At 38.4% G+C, this 25,055-nt stretch overlaps 1 protein-coding gene across 1 annotated transcript; it reads left to right on the forward strand.

The window, feature by feature from the left end:
- Positions 1-220: 220 nt before the first annotated feature.
- On the forward strand, positions 221-24,884 carry LOC140236070 (secretion-regulating guanine nucleotide exchange factor-like). Its single transcript, XM_072316041.1, has 10 exons — positions 221-253; positions 5,382-5,511; positions 8,718-8,867; positions 9,424-9,512; positions 13,597-13,768; positions 14,216-14,293; positions 15,009-15,173; positions 16,547-16,725; positions 17,104-17,140; positions 24,714-24,884. The coding sequence occupies exons 1-10, from the start codon at positions 221-223 to the stop codon at positions 24,872-24,874; spliced, it is 1,194 nt and encodes a 397-aa protein (XP_072172142.1). The 3' UTR covers positions 24,875-24,884.
- The last annotated feature ends 171 nt before the right edge of the window (positions 24,885-25,055 follow it).

Raw genomic sequence — 25,055 nt, forward strand, 5'->3', positions numbered from 1 at the left:
ATCATATATCATGAAAATGGACAACTTACAGGTGCAAAAACTCTGTGATTGGCCGAAGGTACAGCAGTCGCAGCCACGAACGAATAGGAAAACGCTATGGCGATTGTCCAGTACGCGAAGCGCATTGCTGGCCAATGATGAGTTGTAAAATTTGCCAGGTAGCTAATTTGCATGTAATCTCCATATCAATCAACTCGCTTGGGTTGATGGGATATCCAAAATGGCAGCGCCCTGTATGCCAGTGTTTTCATGGGTGAGATCTATGTGGCACGAAACGTATTAGCTTTTTTGCATGAAATCTATATAAATATGTACTTTTTGTGATACCAAATGTTTACAGCCTGGTTTTTCCGTAAGATCAGTACCTGGGGATTTTCATTATATTGTGTTGTGCGCAGATTTGGTGGAAAAGGATGACTGTTTTATGTGAACCTGTAGTGTTCGCGGGTGACCGTGCTGTTGCGTAGCGTAGCCGTAGCCCAGTGCAGTGAGTGCTTACCGGCCGCTGCCGTGTACACAGCACAAGCGTAACCGTAGCTAGGCACAGGGGCGTAAAGAATCCATCACATTCACATGCTGTAAGCATATCGTCGTCTAGCCCGACCAGACGCTGTTAATACGCTACGCGAATACAGCGTCTGACCAACGAGCGGGCACCTACAAAGTGGGGAACCACAACACAACTACAAAACTTATGAAAATTCATACGTTCTTTGTAAACAATGTACACGTTACCAAACGTTACTCACCTTAAGTGCATGCTTGTATTACAGAAGGTTCGTAAGTCCATTGAGAGCCCTCGTGATAAGTCCGTGGAACCAAAAAAATGATACTTTCTGGCGGATTCCCTAACACCGTCAGGATTCATCGTTGCAGAATTCAAAATGGCGCCTTGATCTTTGCGGAAATCTTTTGCGTGCGTGCGATGCGCTGCTTGAGTGTTGGTGTAGCAGCACGGTCGACAGCGCGACCTTTTGAAAGGGCATTCAGATCATGTGACCTCCAGGATATTGGAAATGGCCTGGCGTGAAAGACGATGTACTGTTCGTGAACCGTTCACACATGCTGCATATAACCATCATTTTAGGTAAGTTATTAAATCTAAATTTCAATATTCATAGCATAGATATGAAGTCTCATTATCATTTTGTTAGTCAGATGAGTTTGAAGTGACAAAAAAATGATCTAAAGTATCAAAATTCAATCCGATCGCATGCGGTCGTTGGACCCTCTTCGTGTTTGGAGCTTCGTTGGTACAGCCCTGTCGCGCTACGTATGTACAGCGGCGACTGGGCTGTGTATAGTTAATCGTCGTCCGATCCAGGTCAGAGTTAACTGGGTAGGCCTAATTCTACACAGCCCTGTCGCTCTAAAACGCGACAGGCTAGGTCAGAGTAGGCTAGAGCTAGACCAAAAAGTGCGGCGCAGGTGGCAGTGCTAAAGTAAGGTGTGTAGCGAGGTCGAGGAGGATGATTAATTATGTGATAAATATTCGCTGTAGATTTAGTAGACTTCTAACAGTTTGAGTTAGCAATTTGCAAGAACAGCATCTTGCGAAAATGTCTGTGACTGCGGAACTTATTCACGAAAACATCTCTTTAATTTGTGAAAATATTAACAGCTAGCAGCTTTAGGATACAGTAAGTACTGAGTATAGGACCTAGCTAGGGCCTACAACTTACAGTACAACTAGTAAAGGCTGGGACCATGGAACTGAAAAGGCAGGGCACACTCCCACACATGCTTTTATGGCTCTTGATAGACAAATAAAAGGAGAGCAAATGAAAACTAGAAAAGCACTCTGAGAGCGCAGACCTCCGCCAAGCAGCTACAATCAATACTTTCCACCGATGATCTTGCTCAGTTGTTTTCCATAATATAATAGATCAATGATTTCCACCCACTGAAAAGTCGCCCAATTCCCACTTAGCAGAACTTAAAGCCTTTGTTTGTTACGTCATAAACGCTTAGCTGTGCCTTGCTCTATCTAGTAGAAACTTGAGCACGCACTTCAGTGTGAGTATGAAAACCTAAGAAATGTATAGCTTGAACTCCCAAGTTCATAGACCCTACCTGCCAAAATATCAAAAATCCTTCATAGAATCCACAAAAATTTCTGGATCACTACCAAAATTTAATCATCTGTTCCTTTTGTCATTCTCAACCTTTCTTGCAAGTTTCATCCCAATCTGTTGAGCTTGGCGGAGGTAATAAAAGTGCAAGAACTTTCTTAGAGGGCTCTACTTCAAGATTCTTCCCATCAAAGGGGAAGGGGGGATGGGAGCACTCACACATCATGACACACACACACACAAATTCTTTGGCCGTTTGCAAGGTATTATCAGACTGTTTCAAATGGAAATATCAAGACACAGGTTAGTGATTGTCATGGCATGGAGCAGAGATGCCAAGTGCCACAAACTTTTATGAGTGAGATTTTTATGACTCGGCGTCTCGGCGCTCGCGCGCATGCGCACGCGAACGAGGAGGGTGTCCCTCTCCCATGGTTGGGAGCTTTTTTAAATTATTAGCTCTTAATGATGCGATCTGGTGCATACTTAAGTGACTATTTTTTACTAATTTTGAAAGGCAAAAGGGAAAAATACCTTCAATTGCAACTATCACTCTAATCCTTTGAGCTATGCTCCTTATTTTTGGCCCAAATTGCAGACTTCACCAGATGCATGAGAAAAATGGGTGCCATGCATGAGATCGTGAGACAGACCCTAAATGCTTGAGTCTCACGCAGAATGCATGAGACTTGGTAGCTCTGCATGGAGGAGAAATCAAACATAACAAAACATCTTTACTGCAAGATTACCTTGAGTTGTTTTTACTGGCATAATCATGAATAAACTGATGTAGATTATTATTCATCCTGTCAAAGTGTAATCTCCAAAATTCTTATAGATCACAAAACTGGAATGGAAACTTTTTGTGTGACGTTTTGCTGATTAGCAATCAGCTTCTTCTGACATCCCTCCATAAATAATCATGAATAATCACTCAAAGATGGGCCTTTACGAACAGAGACTCCAACTCTCCCGTTCTCGACGGGAGATCTCCCGTTCTCGACGGGAGATCTCCCGCCGAAAGCCCATTTTTACACAATCTCCTGTTCTCCCGTTTGAGATTTGATTTCTCCCGCCCTGGCTCTGTGTCTCCCGGTGGAAAGGATTTCTTACTTATTTCTATCGTATGTTGAAAAAATAAGCCTTAGATAGCACCAGAGAACACCTAGAATCCTAGGAACTTGGCGCTTCGCACACATCAACTTGGAGTCTCCCGTTTGCTAGGGGTTTCGGGCGGGAGAATCTCCAGATCAGAAGGTGCTTGGGGTTGGAGTCTCTGTACGAAGTATTTGATTTCAGAAGAATAATGTGGAGAAATTGATAAAGGGCCATTCAAACGTTTAAATGGCAAGATCTCATGGTGTAAAACAGATAATGAATTTTGTTATTGAAAATATGCTGAATGCAACCTTGGGGTTAGAAATGCTAGTTTTGGAAAGTACTATAAAAGTCCCTTAGTAGCATTTCAAACTTTTCAGATGGAATAACTCTACAGTTTTCTCCCATGCCAGTTCATTATGTTACATCTATTCTTGGCATCTTTATATCTATGAGACTTACTTATTCCTTAATTACGGAGTGATGCGATACACCTTTCTTGTCCAATTCCTTCAAAATTTGTGGTGTAAAGGCTAAAGAGTTTAAAACATGATGTAATGTTTAAGACATGTATCAATTTCACCATGTTGGGGAGTGGTAAAATTATCAAAACTGAAATTCATCTCTTTACCTTTCAAAATGAGAGAAATACCTGTATGATTGATATTCAGTGGGGATCATCCATAGATGTTGGGATGTGCCAACTTATTGTCCCCGCCGAACGAGTTCGAGCAGGGGACTATGAAACGGGCTCCGTACGTGTGTGTGTCCGTGTGTCCGTCCGTCCGTCCGTCCGTGTGTCCGTGTGTCCGTGTGTGCGTCCGTGTGTGATCAAAATGTTCAAAATGCTACTCCTTCGCCATTTCTAACCCGATTTTGATTCTGTTTGCTTTATATGATAACACTACATGGGAGCTTTGAAACTTCTATACAGAATTTCAGTTGTGACCTTTGACCTTGACCTTTGACCTATATTGTACATTTTGCTTCAAAATGCTACTCCTTTGCCATTTCTAACCCGATTTTGATTCCGTTTGCCTTATATGATGGCACTAGGTGAGGGCTTCAAAACTTCTACACAGAATTTTGACCTTTGACTTCTTTGACCTTTGACCTTGATTTTTGACCTATATTGTACATTGCCTACAAAATGCTACTCCTTCGCCATTTGTAACCCGATTTTGATTCCGTTTGCTTTATGTGATGGCACTAGGTGAGGGCTTCAAAACTTCTACACAGAATTTTGACCTTTGACTTCTTTGACCTTTGACCTTGATTTTTGACCTGTATTGTACATTTTCCTACCAAATGCTACTCCCTCGCCATTTCTAACCCGATTTTGATTCCATTTGCTTTATGTGATGGCACTAGGTGAGGGCTTCAAAACTTCTACACAGAATTTTGACCTTTGACTTCTTTGACCTTTGACCTTGATTTTTTACCTATATTGTACATTGGCTACAAAATGCTACTCCTTCGCCATTTCTAACCCGATTTCGATTCCGTTTGCTTTATGTGATGGCACTAGGTGAGGGCTTCAAAACTTCTACATAGAATTTTGACCTTTGACCTCTTTGACCTTTGACCTTCATCTTTTTACCTATATTGTACATTTTGCTACTGAATGCTACTTCCGGCGGGGACATATATTACGCACCGCGTAATTTCTACTTTTCCTTGTTTGAATTGCTCATGTATCCCACATTTTAACACATCAATGTGACCCCAATGCAGTGCCCCAAATATCAACAGCAGTATGGTTGATCGAGACTGAGAGGTACAATGTATTTGAAATCTGTATGAAATTATAGAAAAGATATCAGTTTAAACAGCCTGTTCATATTCATTTGAGAGTTTAGCAAGAGTTGTTGCAGGGGGTAGGACGCGCAGACACGTTTAAAATGCACAATTTATGAGGTTTACATGGTAGCCTTGGTGCAGGCCCCCCAAGAGCCAGAATTACTTTACAATTGCATAACTCTAGCCATTCCTCCAGTTGAACTAGTAGAGTATTTTGTGTGAAGATATTCCTGTTTGGTAGAGTATTTTATACTGTAATACATTGAAAATGCATGAAAATGGATTGAATGTCTTTGTAATTATTGTAATGCTGGGAGTTCAGTTCCAAATTGATGTATTGCGTGGAATAGTTACAGGCAATAAGTATACTATGTGACATGATAAAATCATTTTTGTTCTTGTTGTTGTTAGGGAGCTAATAACTATGGCCAGCTGGGTCTAGGCCACAACAAGGATCACCTCCTGCCAGAAAGCCTGAAGACCTATCCGGAGTCTGTCAAGAACATCATCGGTGGCGGGGGCCACATCGTCTTCCAGACAGGTCAGTCGATTGTAGTGCTGATATACCGCACAGGAAAGAAGATGTTGTCGCCATTCATGTGAATCATTATTGTCCACATCTGGCCCAGAACAACAGCAGATGAAAAGACAAGGGCTCTAAGAAGTATCAGTTTAGGATAGCCACAGTCTCTTAGTCACAGTCTCTTGCAAAGCAGGTCTGTTCCATGGTTTGGCTAAACTGCTGGCAAAATACATAATTTTTTTTTAAAATACAGTACCTCTCCCATCTTGTGCTTACGAGCTGCAGGTAGTGTAGTAATTGCAACACAAAAGTCTGTAAAAGCAGACTAACATGCAGACGTTTTCTTTTTGGCAACATATTCATCAATGAATGATGTTATATGCCAGTTCATTAAAAAAGAGCATTTTTTATTTCTTTTTTTAATGACATGTGCAAGACTGAGAATGTGATCTCCATAAGAAGATAAACATCAAAATAACAGTAACATGGATTTATATTGACCATGTACCTACAAAGTTGTATCAATCATGTGTCTGAAGTAAATAGTTGTGTGACCATAATTTTGTGAAGGTATAAAAACTGTTTCTGAAAGAAGAAAAAGGTGTTGTAGCCAATAGAGAGTGTTCTTAAAAGAAATAATTATTAGATAAAGAGTTTCTTTGTATACTCGGGACTCTTCCTCAACGGGTTAAAAGAAATAATAAAATGATTAAGTAGATAGACTGCTTCTTTGCTGCAACCTCTCGCATGTGGAACCAAAATCTAGTTAAAGATCGAAATCGAGCTTCTTCCTCTACAGTTCAGTCCATCTCGGGTGTACTGACGTACTGTTGGAAGATATGATGTGGACATGCGATATGCATAATCTAGTGCGGGTTAGACTGACTACATTTCCTTTGTGCAGCTTGAAAACACTGCATTCCCGTCTAGCAGAGTTGAATGTCCTGCACCACTTGCTTAAAATGAGCCAAAGTGGTAGAGTTGAAGGCATCTTGGGGCACCAGACAACGTGCAGTGACTGGGCTGTGTATAGTTACTTGGGGCAGTGCATTCCACAGTCAGGTAGTAGGCCCTAATCGAGGAGAATGCCTGTTGAAAACCATCAGTGGGTGCATTGGGAACAAGGAGCGTGTGAGAGTGTCCACAGGTAGATCCAATTCGTGAAGATGGGCGTATGATATCTAGGCAGGGGATGTGGCGGGAGTCTGGAGGAGATGGAACGCTGGTTGAATGCGTGTCTGTGCGCCGGAGAGAAAAGGGTGTAGGATTGTACCTCTCTCCTTGCACCATCCTCAGACTGGTGAGATGTCTTGATTGATGTGGTGGAGGACATTGTGCATGAGTTTGTACTGGATGTCTCCGTCTTGTCTGGATTGGGGGGGGGGGGGGAAATGCGATGGATGTTGGACTAGTGGATCGGTGTAGTTGGTGAAAGTACGCCGTTTTCGTGCCAGAACGTCAGGAATGATGGCAAGGAGTTTACCGATCGGTTTAGTTAACGATATATGGAGCATGTAGACGTGGTGAGAAGATTTCTGTTGGTGCTAATTTTGACTGGGAGGGGAGATGATTCTTCTTGCGGCAAGGTGATGAGGAGGATATGTGAAGTCCATCAGCAGAGGCGAGTGCAAGGAAGTTCTTGATAAGCACTTCGCATAGATGAAGTAATTCATGGTCAAGGAGGCAGAGTGATGAGCGTAGCAGAAGTGAAGGTAGCCTGACATTACCAGCTTGAAGCCGTATGCCATTTGTCAGATTGGGGAGGTCTTTGACAAGATTCATTCCATACTCCCGAGTGTGTGCAAAAAGTCTAGGGGATTGTTGGAGGATGATTCAGTTGAGGGGAGTATTTGATATATGATTGAGGGAGAAGGATGATGTTTTGGTGTGAGGTCTGGATGATGTCCAAGCACTTAATAATTCAGAGTAAAAAGAGGGCAGGATATAATAGTGTTTCGGATCTAAATTTATTACGATAGATGAAAATTAAAACAGCGTTTTCTGTTATATTGGAGATTCTAAGTCTTTCAGCAAGCACTGATTTTTCAAAGGGGTCCTATACATGTTAAAAAATGATAATGTACAATTCATTTACATAGACAATACAACTGTATGATAAATACAAAATAAAAACATGACCGTGTAAATGAAATGTAATGCCTTAATGTTTTCTCTAGAGAGAATTATATTGCAGTAGTAACAAAATAATACAATCAAAATAAAGATGCTGCAGAAGAAAAAATATTGAGAACCTAAAACAGAATCTTAAAAAAAGGCCATGGTGAGTATACACTGATTTAAGAGATAAATCAAAGTAGATTTAATATAGAGAAATCATAGCAATTTAAAAGAGCTTGTAACATTGCACTGATACTGCTAGGACTAAGGAGATAAACAAATGTTATAAAGAACAAAGTAAAGCTGTGTATACGAGGGGAGAATATCTCCTGATTTTTTCGGAGGAAAGTTTTCATTACACAAGTTTGTCTCGTTTCAAATGGTAAAGAATTCAATATCTTGGAAGTTGTAGAGATAAAACTACACCTTGTAGGTTTGTTCTTTGGTATTGGCAAGAATATACAAGAATGGTAATTGCATAGCCTTTGAGGATTACATTTCATTTGAATTTGAGAGGATAAGTATGTTGGCATATATTCTGCACGCATTGTGTAAAAAAGCAATACAACAGTTATCTTTGTACAATGTACATTTGTAAAATCAAGAGGGTCTATGTTTAATCCGTGAAATCAAAATTCTTTTACCCAAATATCATTTCCTCATCTTAGAATAATTTCAAAGGCTCTCTTCTGTATAACATGCCAATTATTTAGGGCATTGTTTACTGCATTACTCCATAATGGCCAACAGCAGTCTAAATGCGACTGTATGATTGTGAAATATGATATTTTTGCAATATTTTCATGAACAACTTGTCTAGGGATGCAAAGAAGGAAACATGATTAGTACAAGAAATAAAAGACTTGCCAATACTTAAACCTTTATTCTCTTAAAGAGGTAATGGTTAAAACCAAAAATGGTCAAAATTTTAAAATTACAAACCTTACAGGAGCTTGTGGGAAGTGCATCTTTCTCCTTAAAGGAGATGAGAAAAGGTAAAGGAGAAAGAGAAGAAGATGATAAAAGAAGATATAAATTGTGTAATGTATCTAAAGTGGATATGTTACCAGTGCCACCTGTTTTCTTCTCTTGGTCACATTTGACAGAGGATGGAGAGATTCATGTCTGCGGGAGCAATAACAAGGGGCAGCTCGGTCTGGGGCACAAGTCCGACATCAACAAACTGGTCCGCGTTCCCGAGCTGGGCCCACTCAAACAGATCGCCTGTGGCTGGAACCACACTCTGGCAATAACAGGTGAGCTCCTGCTGTCTGTCAGAAAACATAAAGCCCAGGTCCCTCCCTACTTCCCGTGTTAACAAATCTGTAAAACCAGAAAAAATCTCGGCATAAAACATACGTGAATTGGAGGCCGTGACCTTTTTTACAGCATGAAAATTTTGCAAATTGCCATTGGCATTTAGTGCATTATGGAGACAAAAAAACTTTTGCTTGCATTTTACTTTCGTGAATATTGACTTGCGAAATTCATGAAAGTTTCATGCACCGAGACATGAATATAGTTTTAGGTTGATTCAACTACATGTCCTCGATAAGATTTTGATGGCATAATTTTTTAGCTGCTTTGTGCATGAATTTCTTAGTTCATTTCTATTACCCGTGAAGAAGGTGAAGTTTGTGATTAGATGATTTTATTCAATAATCCCTTTTCATTTTGCTTCCAACTGGTATGTTTGTGAAAGAAAAAGAATACATGTATCCTTGGTTTGTGTGTAATGTGATATTAGCAGCACTTGATTTTTTTTTTTTTTTTTTTGATAGAGCAGCTGTATTCTACATCTTTATTTTCCAGAAAGAGATGAGCTACTCTGCTGGGGGTCCAATACACATGGCCAGCTGACACACAGAGAAAGTGTTGTCACCAAGCCACGGAAAGTAGAGGTAAGAGGTCATCTTCTGCTCCCATCGCACTTCCCTTTAAAAGTTTGGATTCTTGAAAGGTTTGATTTAGCATAGCCTTTAGGGGAGCGGTGGGCAGGCTCCCAAGTTAAAGAAGGTATCCAATTATCAAAATCCTTCTCTGGCAAATCAGACCTGTAGGTCAGTAAGTGAATGCCTGGTTTGATGACGAACAAATATTGCACCAAGCTGGTCCTGAGATCCTCTTTACAACTGAGAGGGGACTTGTATTCTGTTGGGAATATGTGGCCATTAACAACAAAGAAAGTGTCTTGATTTGTTTTGTGAATAATTTCTGCAATCTCAACTATTCTAAAATACTTATGTCCCATGATTCCTAATGAATTTTAATCCTCTTGTTTACTTGGTTGTTGGCTGACAGTCACTAGACTCAAGTAATGTGAACATAAAACTGCTAGTTTTGCGAGTGCCTTGGTGGGTGAAAAATTGAATTTGACCACAGCTGGGAGCGAAATACACTTGTGAGTCTTATGACAGAAAACTATTTCTTTCTTGGGTATGGATGGGCATTAACAACAACAACAAAAGCCACCTCGTTATGCTTGATATATTTTGTGATGATCATCTGACTTGAACCCAATTTTATATATCAGTCCTCTTGATTTGTTGGTTTTTGGCTGGCAGTCACATGATGATAAAAGTGCAGAAATGTCTCCTCTTACCAGATAGATTAATTACCTCCGCCAAAGGGGAAGGTTATGTTTTCGTTACCATTGGTTTGTTTGTTACCTCAGCCAAGGGGGGGTTATGTTTTCGTTACTGTTGGTTTGTTTGTTAGTTAGTTAGTTAGTTCGTTCGTTCGTTTGTCTGTGTGCAAAATAACTCAAAAAGTAGTTAACAGATTGGGATGAAACTTGCAGGAAAGGTTGAGAATGATACAAGTAACAAACGATTAACTTTGGCAGTGATCCGAGAATTTTTTTGGAATTTATGAAGGATTTTTGATATTTTGGCAGGTAGGGTCAATGAACTTGGGAGTTCAGGCTGCACGTATTTGAGTTTTGCCTGCGCGCATTAAAGCGCGTGCTCTAGTTTCTTCTGGGGCGAGGCGCGTTGTGCAGCTGAGGCTTAATGACGTAACAAAGGCTTCTATATTGGGAAATCGGGCGGCTTTCAGCACACAGTGCAGTACATATGGGTGGAAATCACTGATCTCTGTGGAAAAACAAGATCAGTGCGCGTGGAAATGGGCTGCATAGTCCATGGGCCAAGAGGCGAAAAATTGGTTATGGGTACCATCTCAGGTGGCAATACCTTTTTGGTGTCATTTTGTTTGTTGGGCATAGATATGCTTATCAAGCTATGATAGCATTTCCAAATGAGTAGCTTAGTCCTAATAAATGAACTTTTAACCAATTTGGTCTCGTTTTTATATCCCTATACTTCTGAATCGAGGCTAACTGCTATAGAAACAAGAGCACGGTCTTCTTTATGTCCATGGAGCTCATGGTATGTCCACAGGTGTTCTGTTGTAAACGCGGTGCGCTTAGTATTTATTCAAGGCGGCGAAGGGAATATCCAAAGGGTGATGCTGTCCAGAGCTAAACGCGGTGCGTTTAGTCTTTATTCAAGACGGCGAAGGAAATATCCAAAGCCTATGATACAGTGTATATCCCTTTATCTAAAAAACAAACAAAAAAATCAATTCCTCATGGATTTTGCCGTATTTTTTATTATTCATCATTTTCCGGTGAAAACGCCGAGGTGAAAACACTAATGCCACACCAATGTAGCTTTATTTCCATCAAACAATGAACCGGTACTCTACAATACGTAATAATAAATACTATTGTAAATGAGCAGAGTGATTTTTGTTTAAAACTGATGTATTTGTTGAAAGGGTAGGTATAAAAACAGTATAGATAATTCCTTTTATTAGTAACTTTAGATATGATAACGGTACATTGTTTTGTTTTGTTGTTGTTGTTGTTGTTTTTGTTTTTTTTGCAGTGTTTACCAGAACTGATATTGTTGTTAATCAGACAAACACACACACGCACACAAACACACACACAGACACGGAAACAATTGTCACACAATTAGTCCATGGGCAAAGACCCGAAAAATGGGTTACTGGTACCACCTGCGGTGGCAAGTTCTAGTTGTGCATTTTGAAATGGCATATATCTAAGGAATATTATTTTGCTATAATAGCATTTCCAGAGTAGTAGCTTAGTCATAGATTTCAGCCATCAACCCGACCAATGCCAAATATTTTTGACGCTCTTTGACCAAAGACAGGCAGAGTGTGACCTTTGAAAATTTCAAGGTTTTTAAACCAATTCCTCTGAAATTTGGCACATATGTTTAGCATATGATGCGCTAAGAAAATGACAACATCAAAATTTCACCAAAACGTCGGATGGGGGTGCACTCAATCAAAATACAATAAAAACAAAGAAAAATGTTCAGATTGATATTCAACTACTTTATTCTAAATCATGAATTGGGTATGTGAGGTAAAACAGAATCCAATTGTGCACTTATCTTATTTCAAATCTGCAAAGACAAAGGAACACATTTTGAGCCTTGTTTTGACAAATTTAGTGCATTTAAAGGGCCAAATCTTGCAAGAAAGTGATGTTTACCACATAAGAAATAGAGACAAAATTAAAGAGGGTGCTATAACAATTGTAATAATTAATATTTCCTTAAAACAAAATTTGTTGTGGTTCTAACTTTATATATGTATTGCTTCGAAGCAGATTATTAGGTGCTATCACAATAATAATATCATAATGGAGACGCTGCTATAAGATATAGTATTATTCAGGACAAAATATTACCTCAAAAAATTTAAAAACAAAATGCACAGAAAAACAAAACTTGTTTTTAAATCTTATTATCATATTTCATGTGAAGAAATTATATCGAGCCATGCTAGAGACTTTTCCCAATCATACATCATTGGAAAAGCAATAAGAATTATTCACAAATTGATTTTATATGCTGGTTGCAGTGGCAACCAGAATGGGTCAACTCACCTAAATCATATTTTGTTTGAAATTTGGAGATCATCGGATAAGAACCTCAGCAACGGATGTATATGGTATAAAAAGGGTGATGTTCGTCTCACCTTCCTTGTATAAAGGGAGCCCCTCACCTTCGGGCGTCTTTACATTATGTGACAATTGTCTCCGTGTGTGTGTGTGTGTGTGTTTTGTTTTGTTTTTTGCCTGATTAACAACAATATTCTGGTAAACACTGCTAAAAAAATGTACTGTTATCATATCTAAAGTTCCTAATAAAAGGGATTATCTATACTGTTTTTACACTACCCTTTCAACAAATACATCAGTTTTAAACACTCTGCTCATGTACAATATTATTTATTATTTATTATAATGTATCGTAGTGGACCAGTACATTGTTTCTACATTATCTACATTATCTTTCATTGTTGGATGGAAATAAAGCGACAGTGGCGTGGCATTAGCGTTTTCACCGGAAAATGATGAATAATTGAAAAATACGGCAAAATCCACTAGGAATTGTTTTTTTGTTTGCTTTTTAGATAAAGGGATATACACTGTATCATTAGCTTTGGATATTCCCTTCGCCGTCTTGAATAAAGACTAAGCGCTGTGGACATCATAACCCTTGGATATTCCCTTCGCTGCCTTGAATAAAGACAAAGCGCACCGCGTTTACAACAGAACACCTGTGGACATACAGAAGACAGTGCTCTTCTTTCTATAGCGGTTAGTTTCGATTCAGAAGTAAAGGGATATAACAGCGAAACCAAATGGGTTAAACATTCATTTATTAGGACTAAGCTACTCATTTAGAAATGCTATCATAGCTTGATAAGCATATCTATGCCCGACAAACAAAATGACACCAAAAAGGTTTTTCCACCTCAGATGGTACCAATATCTGGCCTGGCCCATGGACTAGCATGCTTGGCGGAGGTCTGCGCTCTCAGAGTGCTTCTCTAGTTTCCTGTGTTTTCCTGCATGGGGCAGAAATATCATTTAACACATAAATCATTGTCATTTTGCTATACACATTTCCCACGTGTGCTCTTTCTTCCATTCTGTTACAGGTGAAGGAATTTGAAGGGTTGAGGTTCCTAGCTGTAGCGGGAGGCCTGAGGCACACACTGGCCGTTTCGACGGATGGCCGCCTCTGGACGTGGGGGGCCGGCAAGAAGGGCCAGCTAGGTTGGGTGGACAACACCAAACGCGTCCCTCATCAGTACAACAGACCAGTACACAGTAAGTGTCCAACACGCTGGCAGTCCACGCAGCCATAGATACATATTCTTTTGTCACCAGAAGAGAAAAAAACCCCACAAAAAACTGATAATGAAGAAATCTGTTTTTGTGAATGTTTGTTGTTATATTTTTGTGAATGTTTGAAAACATGAACGCATAATGATTATGAAATATGTTTTAATATTCATAAACTTGGATTGTACGGACCTTGACCGGAAACACCATTCACTTGCTGATATTGTCATTCTGTCAAAAAATGTTGAAAAATAAAAATTAGATAAAATATGACCATCATTGTAACTATGACTGTGATGTAATTAGTCCACAGTCAATATTGTTTATAGCAGATTAGATACTCTTCCATCAGCTTATCAATTTGTTCTTCTTTTTTATGTTGTACAGTTTATTTATTCCTTGTTTTCTGTTGTTGTTATCATTGTTGTACAGTCTCAGTGAAAGAGGATGACCTCGAGGTCAGGTTTGTCCAGGTGGCTGCAGGAGCTTACCACAGCGCTGCACTCTCAGGTCAGACATCAGCTTAGCCTGGTTTCCAGTCACTCTTTCTATTTTTTTCTTCTTCTCTATTTATCTGTCTGCCTCTTTATTTCGTGAGTATGACCTTTCAGATTTGCTGGCCCTGTTACTGTAAAAGTGGATATTTTCGCGCGACTAATTTTCGCACTCAGCTTGGTAAGAAGAGTTTCGCGTGTTTTTAATTCCGCAGAATCCAGACATCAACTACTGGAACATATGGCAAGCAAAAATATTCGCATGCTTTTTTTTTTTTCGCGCTGATTTCGGATTGTGCGAAATGCGCGAAAATTTCCACTTTTACAGTATACTGCATCTTTGCAATAAACCTTGTGATCCATATTATATGTGTACTGCACTGCATTGCCTTGTGTGAATGACTGATAGTTTTGCTGGGCAATGGGAAAATTTAACAGTAGAGCCAGAATTAAAGAATTGAACACAAAACTTTTATTTTGCTTTTTAATCAAAGCCAAGATGTATTTGAATTCCCCTCCTGCCATTGATAGTAATTTCTTAAGTAGTTGTGAGACAAGTTATGATGTTAATGCCAAAAAAATATATATATATCTTCTACCAAATTTACAGTATTTTTATAAACTGAGATTATATCAAAGATGCATTCAAGCTTTTTAAACTCATTTAAACTTTTTTTTTTACATGGCCATGACCATCCCAAACTGTGCTTTTTATACGATATATGACACAGACATGGGCGTAGTCTACATGTGGGGCTGTAACAAGTGGAGTCAGCTGGCCCAGCCGAAGCTCCCCCAGCCAGTCCCCACCCCTCAGAGGCTAGACCCCGCCCTCTTTGACGGATTCAGGATAAAGGCGCTGCACAGTGGATGGACCCACACTCTGGCAGTTACAGGTAGAGCTTAATCTGGTCCATCGGGTTAGATGCAAGGCTGTCCATCTGTGTATTTTGCATTATACCGTATATCCCCCCCCCCCCCCCCAAATTACAACATTACCCTCCGCAATGATAACTTTGAAAATAGTGAATCAATCCAAACACAGTTTCAGGGTATGAAACTACAACTCATTGTTCACATCTTACAGAAAACCCCATTCAGTTTGCTTCAGTGGTCACAGAGAAATGAGGGGATTTTTGTAGAGCATGTCAGGAATCCCTTCCCTCCAAGTTCTATCTATTGTGTTTACACATTAATATGCAGTTCCAAGAGCATCCAAGTGCTAAACTTGGAAGAATCAGACTCCTGACATGCTTTACAACAATCAACCTTTCTCTGTGACTGCTTAACCAAATTGAATGGGGTTTTCTGCAAAATAGAGCTAAGATGTTATATTTTAAGACCCCGAGGTAGCATTTAGATGGTTTAATCATATTGGGTGTTATCAATGCAAAAATCTGATTGTAATTTTTTGGGGGGACATACTGTACATGTAATGGAAGCAATAGTTTTCTATATTCAAACTTGTTATTTTCTAGAATCATTTGCAACAATGTGATATTAAACGGAATATAAAAGAGAGGTTTTTGAGCGTGATCTGAAAAGTATCGAGTAAAACCATCTGTGTTAAGGATAAAGGAGAGGTTATCTGCCTACCTGTTCTGCAACTTGTATTGTCACGTGTTTTTTTTTGAACTTTGTGTTCAGAAAAAAACTCAATTCTTGGATGAACTTGCTCTTCGGTCCAGGCTAAATGGCTCAATGTCGTTTACTGGGTATTCTACTCCTTTCTCTGCTAGGCACAAATTTCATGATGTGCTTTTTCTTGTCTTTTTTGTTCTACTTATCTTGGTCTTTGATCAAGTTATGCAGATTAGTCAAAGGACAAAAGAATTTTATAATAAGAACAATATGAATTGTGCATTCCCAAAGTCTTTTATACAGAGGATAGTATTTGTGATAATATACTATTGATGAAATATTTTTCCTACACTTCCAGCAGAATACCTTTGTAGAATTAGGGCAATTGATGAATTTTTTTTTCCCTGAAATAACTCATGCATTGTGCAGTGGTTATTTTCATAAGCACTTGTACTGGAACATCTCTATGAATGGGATATAATCCACTTGAAGAAGAAGAAGAAGAAGAAGAAGAAGAAGAAGAAGAAGATGAAGGAGGAGGAGGAGGAGGAGGAGGAGGAGGAGAAGAAGAGAAAAATAATATATTTTTGTTATTTTGAGCCAGTTTTGATTTTTTTTTTAATTAAGTTTTGTTTGAAGTCATGTTAGCCTATCTACATGTCATTCACTGTCTTCCACCAAATCTCAGAGGGTGACTCGGTCTACACGTGGGGCAGGAATGACTATGGTCAGCTGGGGAGGCCAGCGGTCAAGATGATGACCAACGGCAGCGCGGGATGCGAGAAGGGCACTTCGCCGACAGCGGCAGCTGCCCCTGACTGCTGTCACGTTCCAACTGAAATCAGTATACTACACAACGCCATCCAGGTTAAGAATCAAATCTTTGTCCAAGACCAAGTAGAGTTTTCTAGAAGCAGGATGTATAGAGTGTATTCTTTGCGAGCAGTAATCATTTATGTAGCACAAACATGTTTTTGCTCACATGGTGTACAGAAAAAGTTAAAGAGAAGGCCATCACTGGTAAAATTGTCACTTCATAAAATGCCCCCCCCCCCCCCATTCCATCCTATCCAATGGCTGTGCACTATAAAGTTCTGTCAAATTACAGGTACAATGTAGCTCACAGAGCTATTTTGACATTGTGTCAACACATTCATTCTCTTCCCCCCCCCCTTCTTTGCAAAAGGGGAACACCAGTGTGCATATTAAACCTAAACTTATCACCCTTTGTGTTTTCGCTTGCAGATTGCCTGTGGTGCAGAACACAATTTAGCCATCACACGTGAGTATTTAAAAAAAAGAACTTGTAGACATGGTAGCATCAATATAATGAGACGCAAATGAAAATCAAGAACATAAGACACAACAATACAAATCGAAACAAAAACAAGCAGAAAAGAGATTTACAGATTCAGTAGCTATGGTATCTGTTATATCAGAGACAAGGAAGCACTACACAAAATAGAGCAAGAAGACATATGGAATATGCAAATTGTTATATAACTGCCCTATATGGCTGGATATACAGAATACGTATACATGCAAATTGTTATAACTGCCCTATATGGGTGGATATACAAAATATGCAAATTATTATAACTGCAGTATATGGCTGGATATACAGAATATGCAAATTGTTATAATTGCCCTATATGGCTGGATATACAGAATATGCAAATTGTTATAATTGCCCTATATGGCTGGATATACAGAATATGCAAATTGTTAGAATTGCCCTATATGGCTGGATATACAGAATATGCAAATTGTTATTATTGCCCTATATGGCTGGATATACAGAATATGCAAATTGTTATAACTGCCCTATATGGCTGGATATACAGAATATGCAAATTGTTAAAATTGCCCTATATGGCTGGATATACAGAATATGCAAATTGTTATAATTGCCCTATATGGCTGGATATACAGAGTATGCAAATTGTTATTATTGCCCTATATGGCTGGATATACAGAGTATGCAAATTGTTATAACTGCCCTATATGGCTGGATATACAGAATATGCAAATTGTTATTATTGCCCTATATGGCTGGATATACAGAATATGCAAATTGTTATAATTGCCCTATATGGCTGGATATACAGAATATGTAAATTGTTTTAATTGCCCTATATGGCTGGATAAACAGAATATGCAAATTGTTATAATTGCCCTATATGGCTGGATATACAGAATATGCAAATTGTTATGATTGCCCTATATGGCTGGATATACAGAATATACAAATTGTTATAATTGTCCTATCTGGCTGGATATACAGAATATGCAAATTGTTATAATTGCCCTATATGGCTGGATATACAGAATATGCAAATTGTTATAACTGTCCTATCTGGCTAGATATACAGAATATGCAAATTGTTATTATTGCCCTATATGGCTGGATATACAGAGTATGCAAATTGTTAGAATTGCCCTATATGGCTGGATATACAGAATATGCAAATTGTTATAATTGCCCTATATGGCTGGATAAACAGAATATACAAATTGTTATAATTGTCCTATCTGGCTGGATATACAGAATATGCAAATTGTTATAATTGTCCTATCTGGCTGGATATACAGAATATGCAAATTGTTATAACTGCCCTATATGGCTGGATAAACAGAATATGCAAATTGTTATAATTGTCCTATCTGGCTGGATATACAGAATATGCAAATTGTTATAATTGCCCTATATGGCTGGATATACAGAATATGCAAATTGTTATAATTGCCCTATATGGCTGGATAAACAGAATATACAAATTGTTATAATTGTCCTATCTGGCTGGATATACAGAATATGCAAATTGTTATAATTGCCCTATATGGCTGGATAAACAGAATATGCAAATTGTTATAATTGCCCTATATGGCTGGATAAACAGAATATACAAAATGTAATAATTGTCCTATATGGCTGGATATACAGAATATGCAAATTGTTAGAATTGCCCTATATGGCTGGATATACAGAATATGCAAATTGTTATAACTGTCCTATCTGGCTAGATATACAGAATATGCAAATTGTTATTATTGCCCTATATGGCTGGATATACAGAGTATGCAAATTGTTATAATTGCCCTATATGGCTGGATATACAGAATATGCAAATTGTTATAATTGCCCTATATGGCTGGATAAACAGAATATACAAATTGTTATAATTGTCCTATCTGGCTGGATATACAGAATATGCAAATTGTTATAATTATCCTATCTGGCTGGATATACAGAATATGCAAATTGTTATAACTGCCCTATATGGCTGGATAAACAGAATATGCAAATTGTTATAATTGTCCTATCTGGCTGGATATACAGAATATGCAAATTGTTATAATTGTCCTATCTGGCTGGATATACAGAATATGCAAATTGTTATAACTGCCCTATATGGCTGGATAAACAGAATATGCAAATTGTTATAATTGTCCTATCTGGCTGGATATACAGAATATACAAATTGTTATAATTGTCCTATCTGGCTGGATATACAGAATATGCAAATTGTTATAATTGCCCTATATGGCTGGATAAACAGAATATGCAAATTGTTATAATTGCCCTATATGGCTGGATAAACAGAATATACAAAATGTAATAATTGTCCTATATGGCTGGATATACAGAATATGCAAATTGTTAGAATTGCCCTATATGGCTGGATATACAGAATATGCAAATTGTTATAACTGTCCTATCTGGCTAGATATACAGAATATGCAAATTGTTATGATTGCCCTATATGGCTGGATATACAGAGTATGCAAATTGTTATAATTGCCCTATATGGCTGGATATACAGAATATGCAAATTGTTAAAATTGCCCTATATGGCTGGATATACAGAATATGCAAATTGTTATAACTGTCCTATCTGGCTAGATATACAGAATATGCAAATTGTTATGATTGCCCTATATGGCTGGATATACAGAATATGCAAATTGTTATTATTGCCCTATATGGCTGGATATACAGAATATGCAAATTGTTATAACTGCCCTATATGGCTGGATATACAGAATATGCAAATTGTTAAAATTGCCCTATATGGCTGGATATACAGAATATGCAAATTGTTATAATTGCCCTATATGGCTGGATATACAGAATATGCAAATTGTTATAACTGTCCTATCTGGCTAGATATACAGAATATGCAAATTGTTATGATTGCCCTATATGGCTGGATATACAGAGTATGCAAATTGTTATAATTGCCCTATATGGCTGGATATACAGAATATGCAAATTGTTATAATTGCCCTATATGGCTGGATAAACAGAATATGCAAATTGTTATAATTGCCCTATATGGCTGGATATACAGAATATGCAAATTGTTATTATTGCCCTATATGGCTGGATATACAGAATATGCAAATTGTTATAACTGCCCTATATGGCTGGATATACAGAATATGCAAATTGTTAAAATTGCCCTATATGGCTGGATATACAGAATATGCAAATTGTTATAATTGCCCTATATGGCTGGATATACAGAATATGCAAATTGTTATTATTGCCCTATATGGCTGGATATACAGAATATGCAAATTGTTATAACTGCCCTATATGGCTGGATATACAGAATATGCAAATTGTTAAAATTGCCCTATATGGCTGGATATACAGAATATGCAAATTGTTATAATTGCCCTATATGGCTGGATATACAGAGTATGCAAATTGTTATTATTGCCCTATCTGGCTGGATATACAGAATATGCAAATTGTTATAATTGCTCTATATGGCTGGATATACAGAATATGCAAATTGTTATAACTGTCCTATCTGGCTGGATATACAGAATATGCAAATTGTTATAATTGCCCTATATGGCTGGATATACAGAATATACAAATTGTTATAATTGTCCTATCTGGCTGGATATACAGAATATGCAAATTGTTATAATTGCCCTATATGGCTGGATATACAGAATATGCAAATTGTTATAACTGTCCTATCTGGCTAGATATACAGAATATGCAAATTGTTATTATTGCCCTATATGGCTGGATATACAGAGTATGCAAATTGTTATAATTGCCCTATATGGCTGGATATACAGAATATGCAAATTGTTATAATTGCCCTATATGGCTGGATAAACAGAATATGCAAATTGTTATAATTGCCCTATATGGCTGGATATACAGAATATGTAAATTGTTATAATTGCCCTATATGGCTGGATAAACAGAATATGCAAATTGTTATAATTGCCCTATATGGCTGGATATACAGAATATGCAAATTGTTATAATTGCCCTATATGGCTGGATATACAGAATATGCAAATTGTTATAATTGCCCTATGTGGCTGGATATACAGAATATACAAATTGTTATAATTGCCCTATATGGCTGGTTATACAGAATATGCAAATTGTTATTATTGCCCTATCTGGCTGGATATACAGAATATGCAAATTGTTATAATTGCCCTATATGGCTGGATATAGACCGATTCAATTTCGATGACCTATTCACCTACCGCCGCTAGCTGCGCTATTACGGTCGCCATAACTGGGGGCCAACGGGGGCTTCCAGCGAGCTAGTTACCCAGCGAGATGCACTTGCAGCTCAGCAGCCTAGCGTACCCATCGCGCATAGTTAGCGGGGCGCGGCCGCCGCAGCGCGGCCAGCAACCGCCGGCGCCGCGCTATTATTGTGATTGTTTACTCATTGTGGAAAAGTCATTCAGCACCTTTTAATACCTTTCTTTTGGACAAATTGAGTGATTCAGACATATTGATCTACTTTGAAAGCTTCAAAGGAAGGATCAGGAAAACACATTGTGCAGTTGTTGGGTGCACAAATAACAGAAAAAATGGAAGTGGAAGCTGCATGGCAGTGTATGAAATTCAGACACCGCTGACGCATGATAAATTAAGGCAAAATTAAAGACAATGAAGTGAAATACAACGGTATAAAAATGCACAGATTTCGAAACAAACTATGTCTACTAGATTCTCTATTTAATTAGGTTATCACTGCATATTCGTAAAATATGTTGTTCATCTTAGAAGACAAGTTTAGGTCAAAGAATTTGATAATTCATTATTTTTTTATTTATTTTTTTTTTTTAATCCTTGGTGTCCTACTTGCCAAAGTTAGAATACACTTCCTGGATAGACTTTATTATTATGACAAACATTTTACAGCCTTCACTACGGCTTAGCCGCTAAATAAATGTTTCAAGATGCGTTAAATTCTTATATTGTTTTCACTTCTTCAATGTTCAGCACTGAATTGACCATAGGCCTATTCAGTACTCAATTTTGACCTGGAACTCTGAATTTGACTTTTAAAGTGATACTTATAAATTTTAAACCATGGATGGTGGCAAACCACTTTTGTAGATTATAATATTAATTAGGCGTTAGCATGATGTTATGCAAGGTTACTTCGACCTAAACAGTAGAAGTTTTGGTTGTAGACATCAGGCGACGTAGTCGTAACTTAAGTTTAGGCATATACGGCCTAGAAACGCCTAGAGCATAGATTTATATTCCGTCTGGTTTACTTAGTTAGGCTTGCCTGAAGTTATCGACAACCGAAAATGATAGTGGATGTAGGGTTCTAGAAGTCAATAGGTCTAGATCTAGTCTGGACTCTTGCCTAGATTTCTAGACAAGATCTAACGTTAGACAGATTCTACCCTGCTGGCCCGACACTCCCGAGTAAAGGCAAAAAAGCCTGCCCTAAAAAGGTTAAGTTAACTGATAGCTTGCAATTTATTGCGCCATATCTAGCTCAAGATTCTTATTCATTATTTGTATTTAATTATATCAGTTAACTTGTCAACAGCCTAGGCTTATTAGCAAGACGTCTGCCTGTGCCTAGCAGTAATTCTCCCCAGTGGTTTTTATTCTCTTACACAAATGTAAATATACGGGGCTTACACGCGAGTACCCAAGTCATCCCCAAAGAGAGTCCACAAACATTCACGGATCGTACCGATATTTACCTTGAAATTCAAGTTTTGGCTACAGCCGTATGTCCTCTACCCATTCGCTCATAGTCGGTAAAAGTTGTTTAATTTTATTTATTTTTAATTAGCTAGCGAAAAAAAAATGTAGACTCTAGTTGTCACAAAGCCAGTTGCGTCGATCGCTGTCAGCGCCAGAGATAGCTAGCTGGCCGGCTGGCGCCGGGTGGTAAGAGCACTGGCTGCCGCTGGCACCCTTGCCACGCACGCAGGGCGCTTGCCGACCCGGCCTGTTTGGCCACCAGTTATGGCGTCGCCTTAAGAGGGCGCACTTCCATGAACAGTCGCTTGAATCGGTCTATACAGAATATGCAAATTGTTATAATTGCCCTATATGGCTGGATATACAGAATATGTAAATTGATATAATTGCCCTATATGGCTGGATATACAGAATATGCAAATTGTTATAACTGTCCTATCTGGCTGGATATACAGAATATGCAAATTGTTATAACTGCCCTATATGGCTGGATATACAGAATATGCAAATTGTTATAACTGTCCTATCTGGCTGGATATGCAGAATATGCAAATTATTATAATTGCCCTATATGACTGGATATACAGAATATGCAAATTGTTATAATTGCCCTATATGGCTGGATAAACAGAATATGCAAATTGTTATAATTGCCCTATATGGCTGGATATACAGAATATGCAAATTGTTGTAATTGCCCTATGTTGCTGGATGTACAGAATATGCAAATTGTTATAATTACCCTATATGGCGGGATATACAGAATATGCAAATTGTTATAATTGCCCTATATGGCTGGATATACAGAATATGCAAATTGTTATAATTACCCTATATGGCGGGATATACAGAATATGCAAATTATTATAACTGCCCCTATTGGCTGACAAAAGCCATGTGGTGCAGCTCCCTGTTCATATTTTGCAAAAAGCAAGGTCACAATTCATTTTGTTATCTGTTGTACATTTGTGTTTTGGCTTCTTTTTGCCTTGTTCAGAAATCCTGTGGTCTGTGCTATATTCTGTGCGTAATCCATTGTGGGTTTTGCTGTGAAATAAAACTGAAATTTGAATCTCTCAAGTGCTTTCAGAGTAACGTTGCTCCAATGTAGAAAACTTTTGATGAGGATTGTTGTGATGTTTGAAAGGAATAACAAACAGACAAATCAAATCTGTGATTAACATAATTCCCACATTATTTGAATGGAGTATGGAACGCAATAGTTTGTAAAGCTGTAAAGAGTCATTTTCATGGTTTCATATGTAATGTAGTCTCATGTGATTCAAGTTTGCTGGTGTTTTGACCACCTTCGTACGATCCCACAAAATGCAGAGAGAATATCCATTCATGTTTTTTACAAGGGAATATGCACATGGCCCTGATTCTGGACTTATTTTTCGCTGTTGAAAGTACATGGAGCACACACAAGTATGTCCCTCATTGCCCTTAGAACTGTCTGTAATTTTGATTGTAGAACATTAGTAGCCGCAGAAACACCATAGAAAATAAAAAAAGAGCTAAGAGAGACACACCATTAAAACAAAGTAACAACAACAACAGTCATTGCACTAAGGTGATGTCTAATATATAATGTCAAGAGGTAGATTTTTCATATGTTGCTCTTGTTGTTTATTTTTTTTTTGGGGGGGGGCATATTTCATTAAAAGTCAATATGTACGCCATGTATTTTTCGTAGACTGCAAAAGAGGTAGTCTTTGTTGTAGACCACACTTGATCTATTTTTAGATAACCCAAAGTTTGCTGATAGATTTCATGAACTTTTGTGTGTTGTGCATGCATAGTACTCGATAATAACACCTCAAACTTTCACTTTTTACCTGCCTATTAGGGGATCACAAGCTGCTAGCGTGGGGCTGGAATGAACATGGAATGTGTGCTGATGGGACTAAGACCAACGTGCTGCTCCCCAAACAGGTCCAGGGCCTGGACGGTAGGGTGGCCGCTAAGGTGGGAGTAGGGGCGGGCCACTGCTTCGCGGTGTGCCATTGACAGTGTTGTGCTGTAGCTCCCACCCCCCCCCCCCCCCCACGTCCCCTCCCCTCTTCCCCCTCCCAACCCTTAACCACACCCCACCCACTTCTTTCCTTGTTTTGTATCACCAATGTGAGTCCCCACACCCCCCCCCCCTTTCCCAGGGGGCAATTTGAGATTTGAGCACGACAAGCAAAAT

The sequence above is a fragment of the Diadema setosum genome, chromosome 12 (assembly GCF_964275005.1).
Source record: "Diadema setosum chromosome 12, eeDiaSeto1, whole genome shotgun sequence".
Lineage (NCBI taxonomy): Eukaryota > Metazoa > Echinodermata > Echinoidea > Diadematoida > Diadematidae > Diadema > Diadema setosum.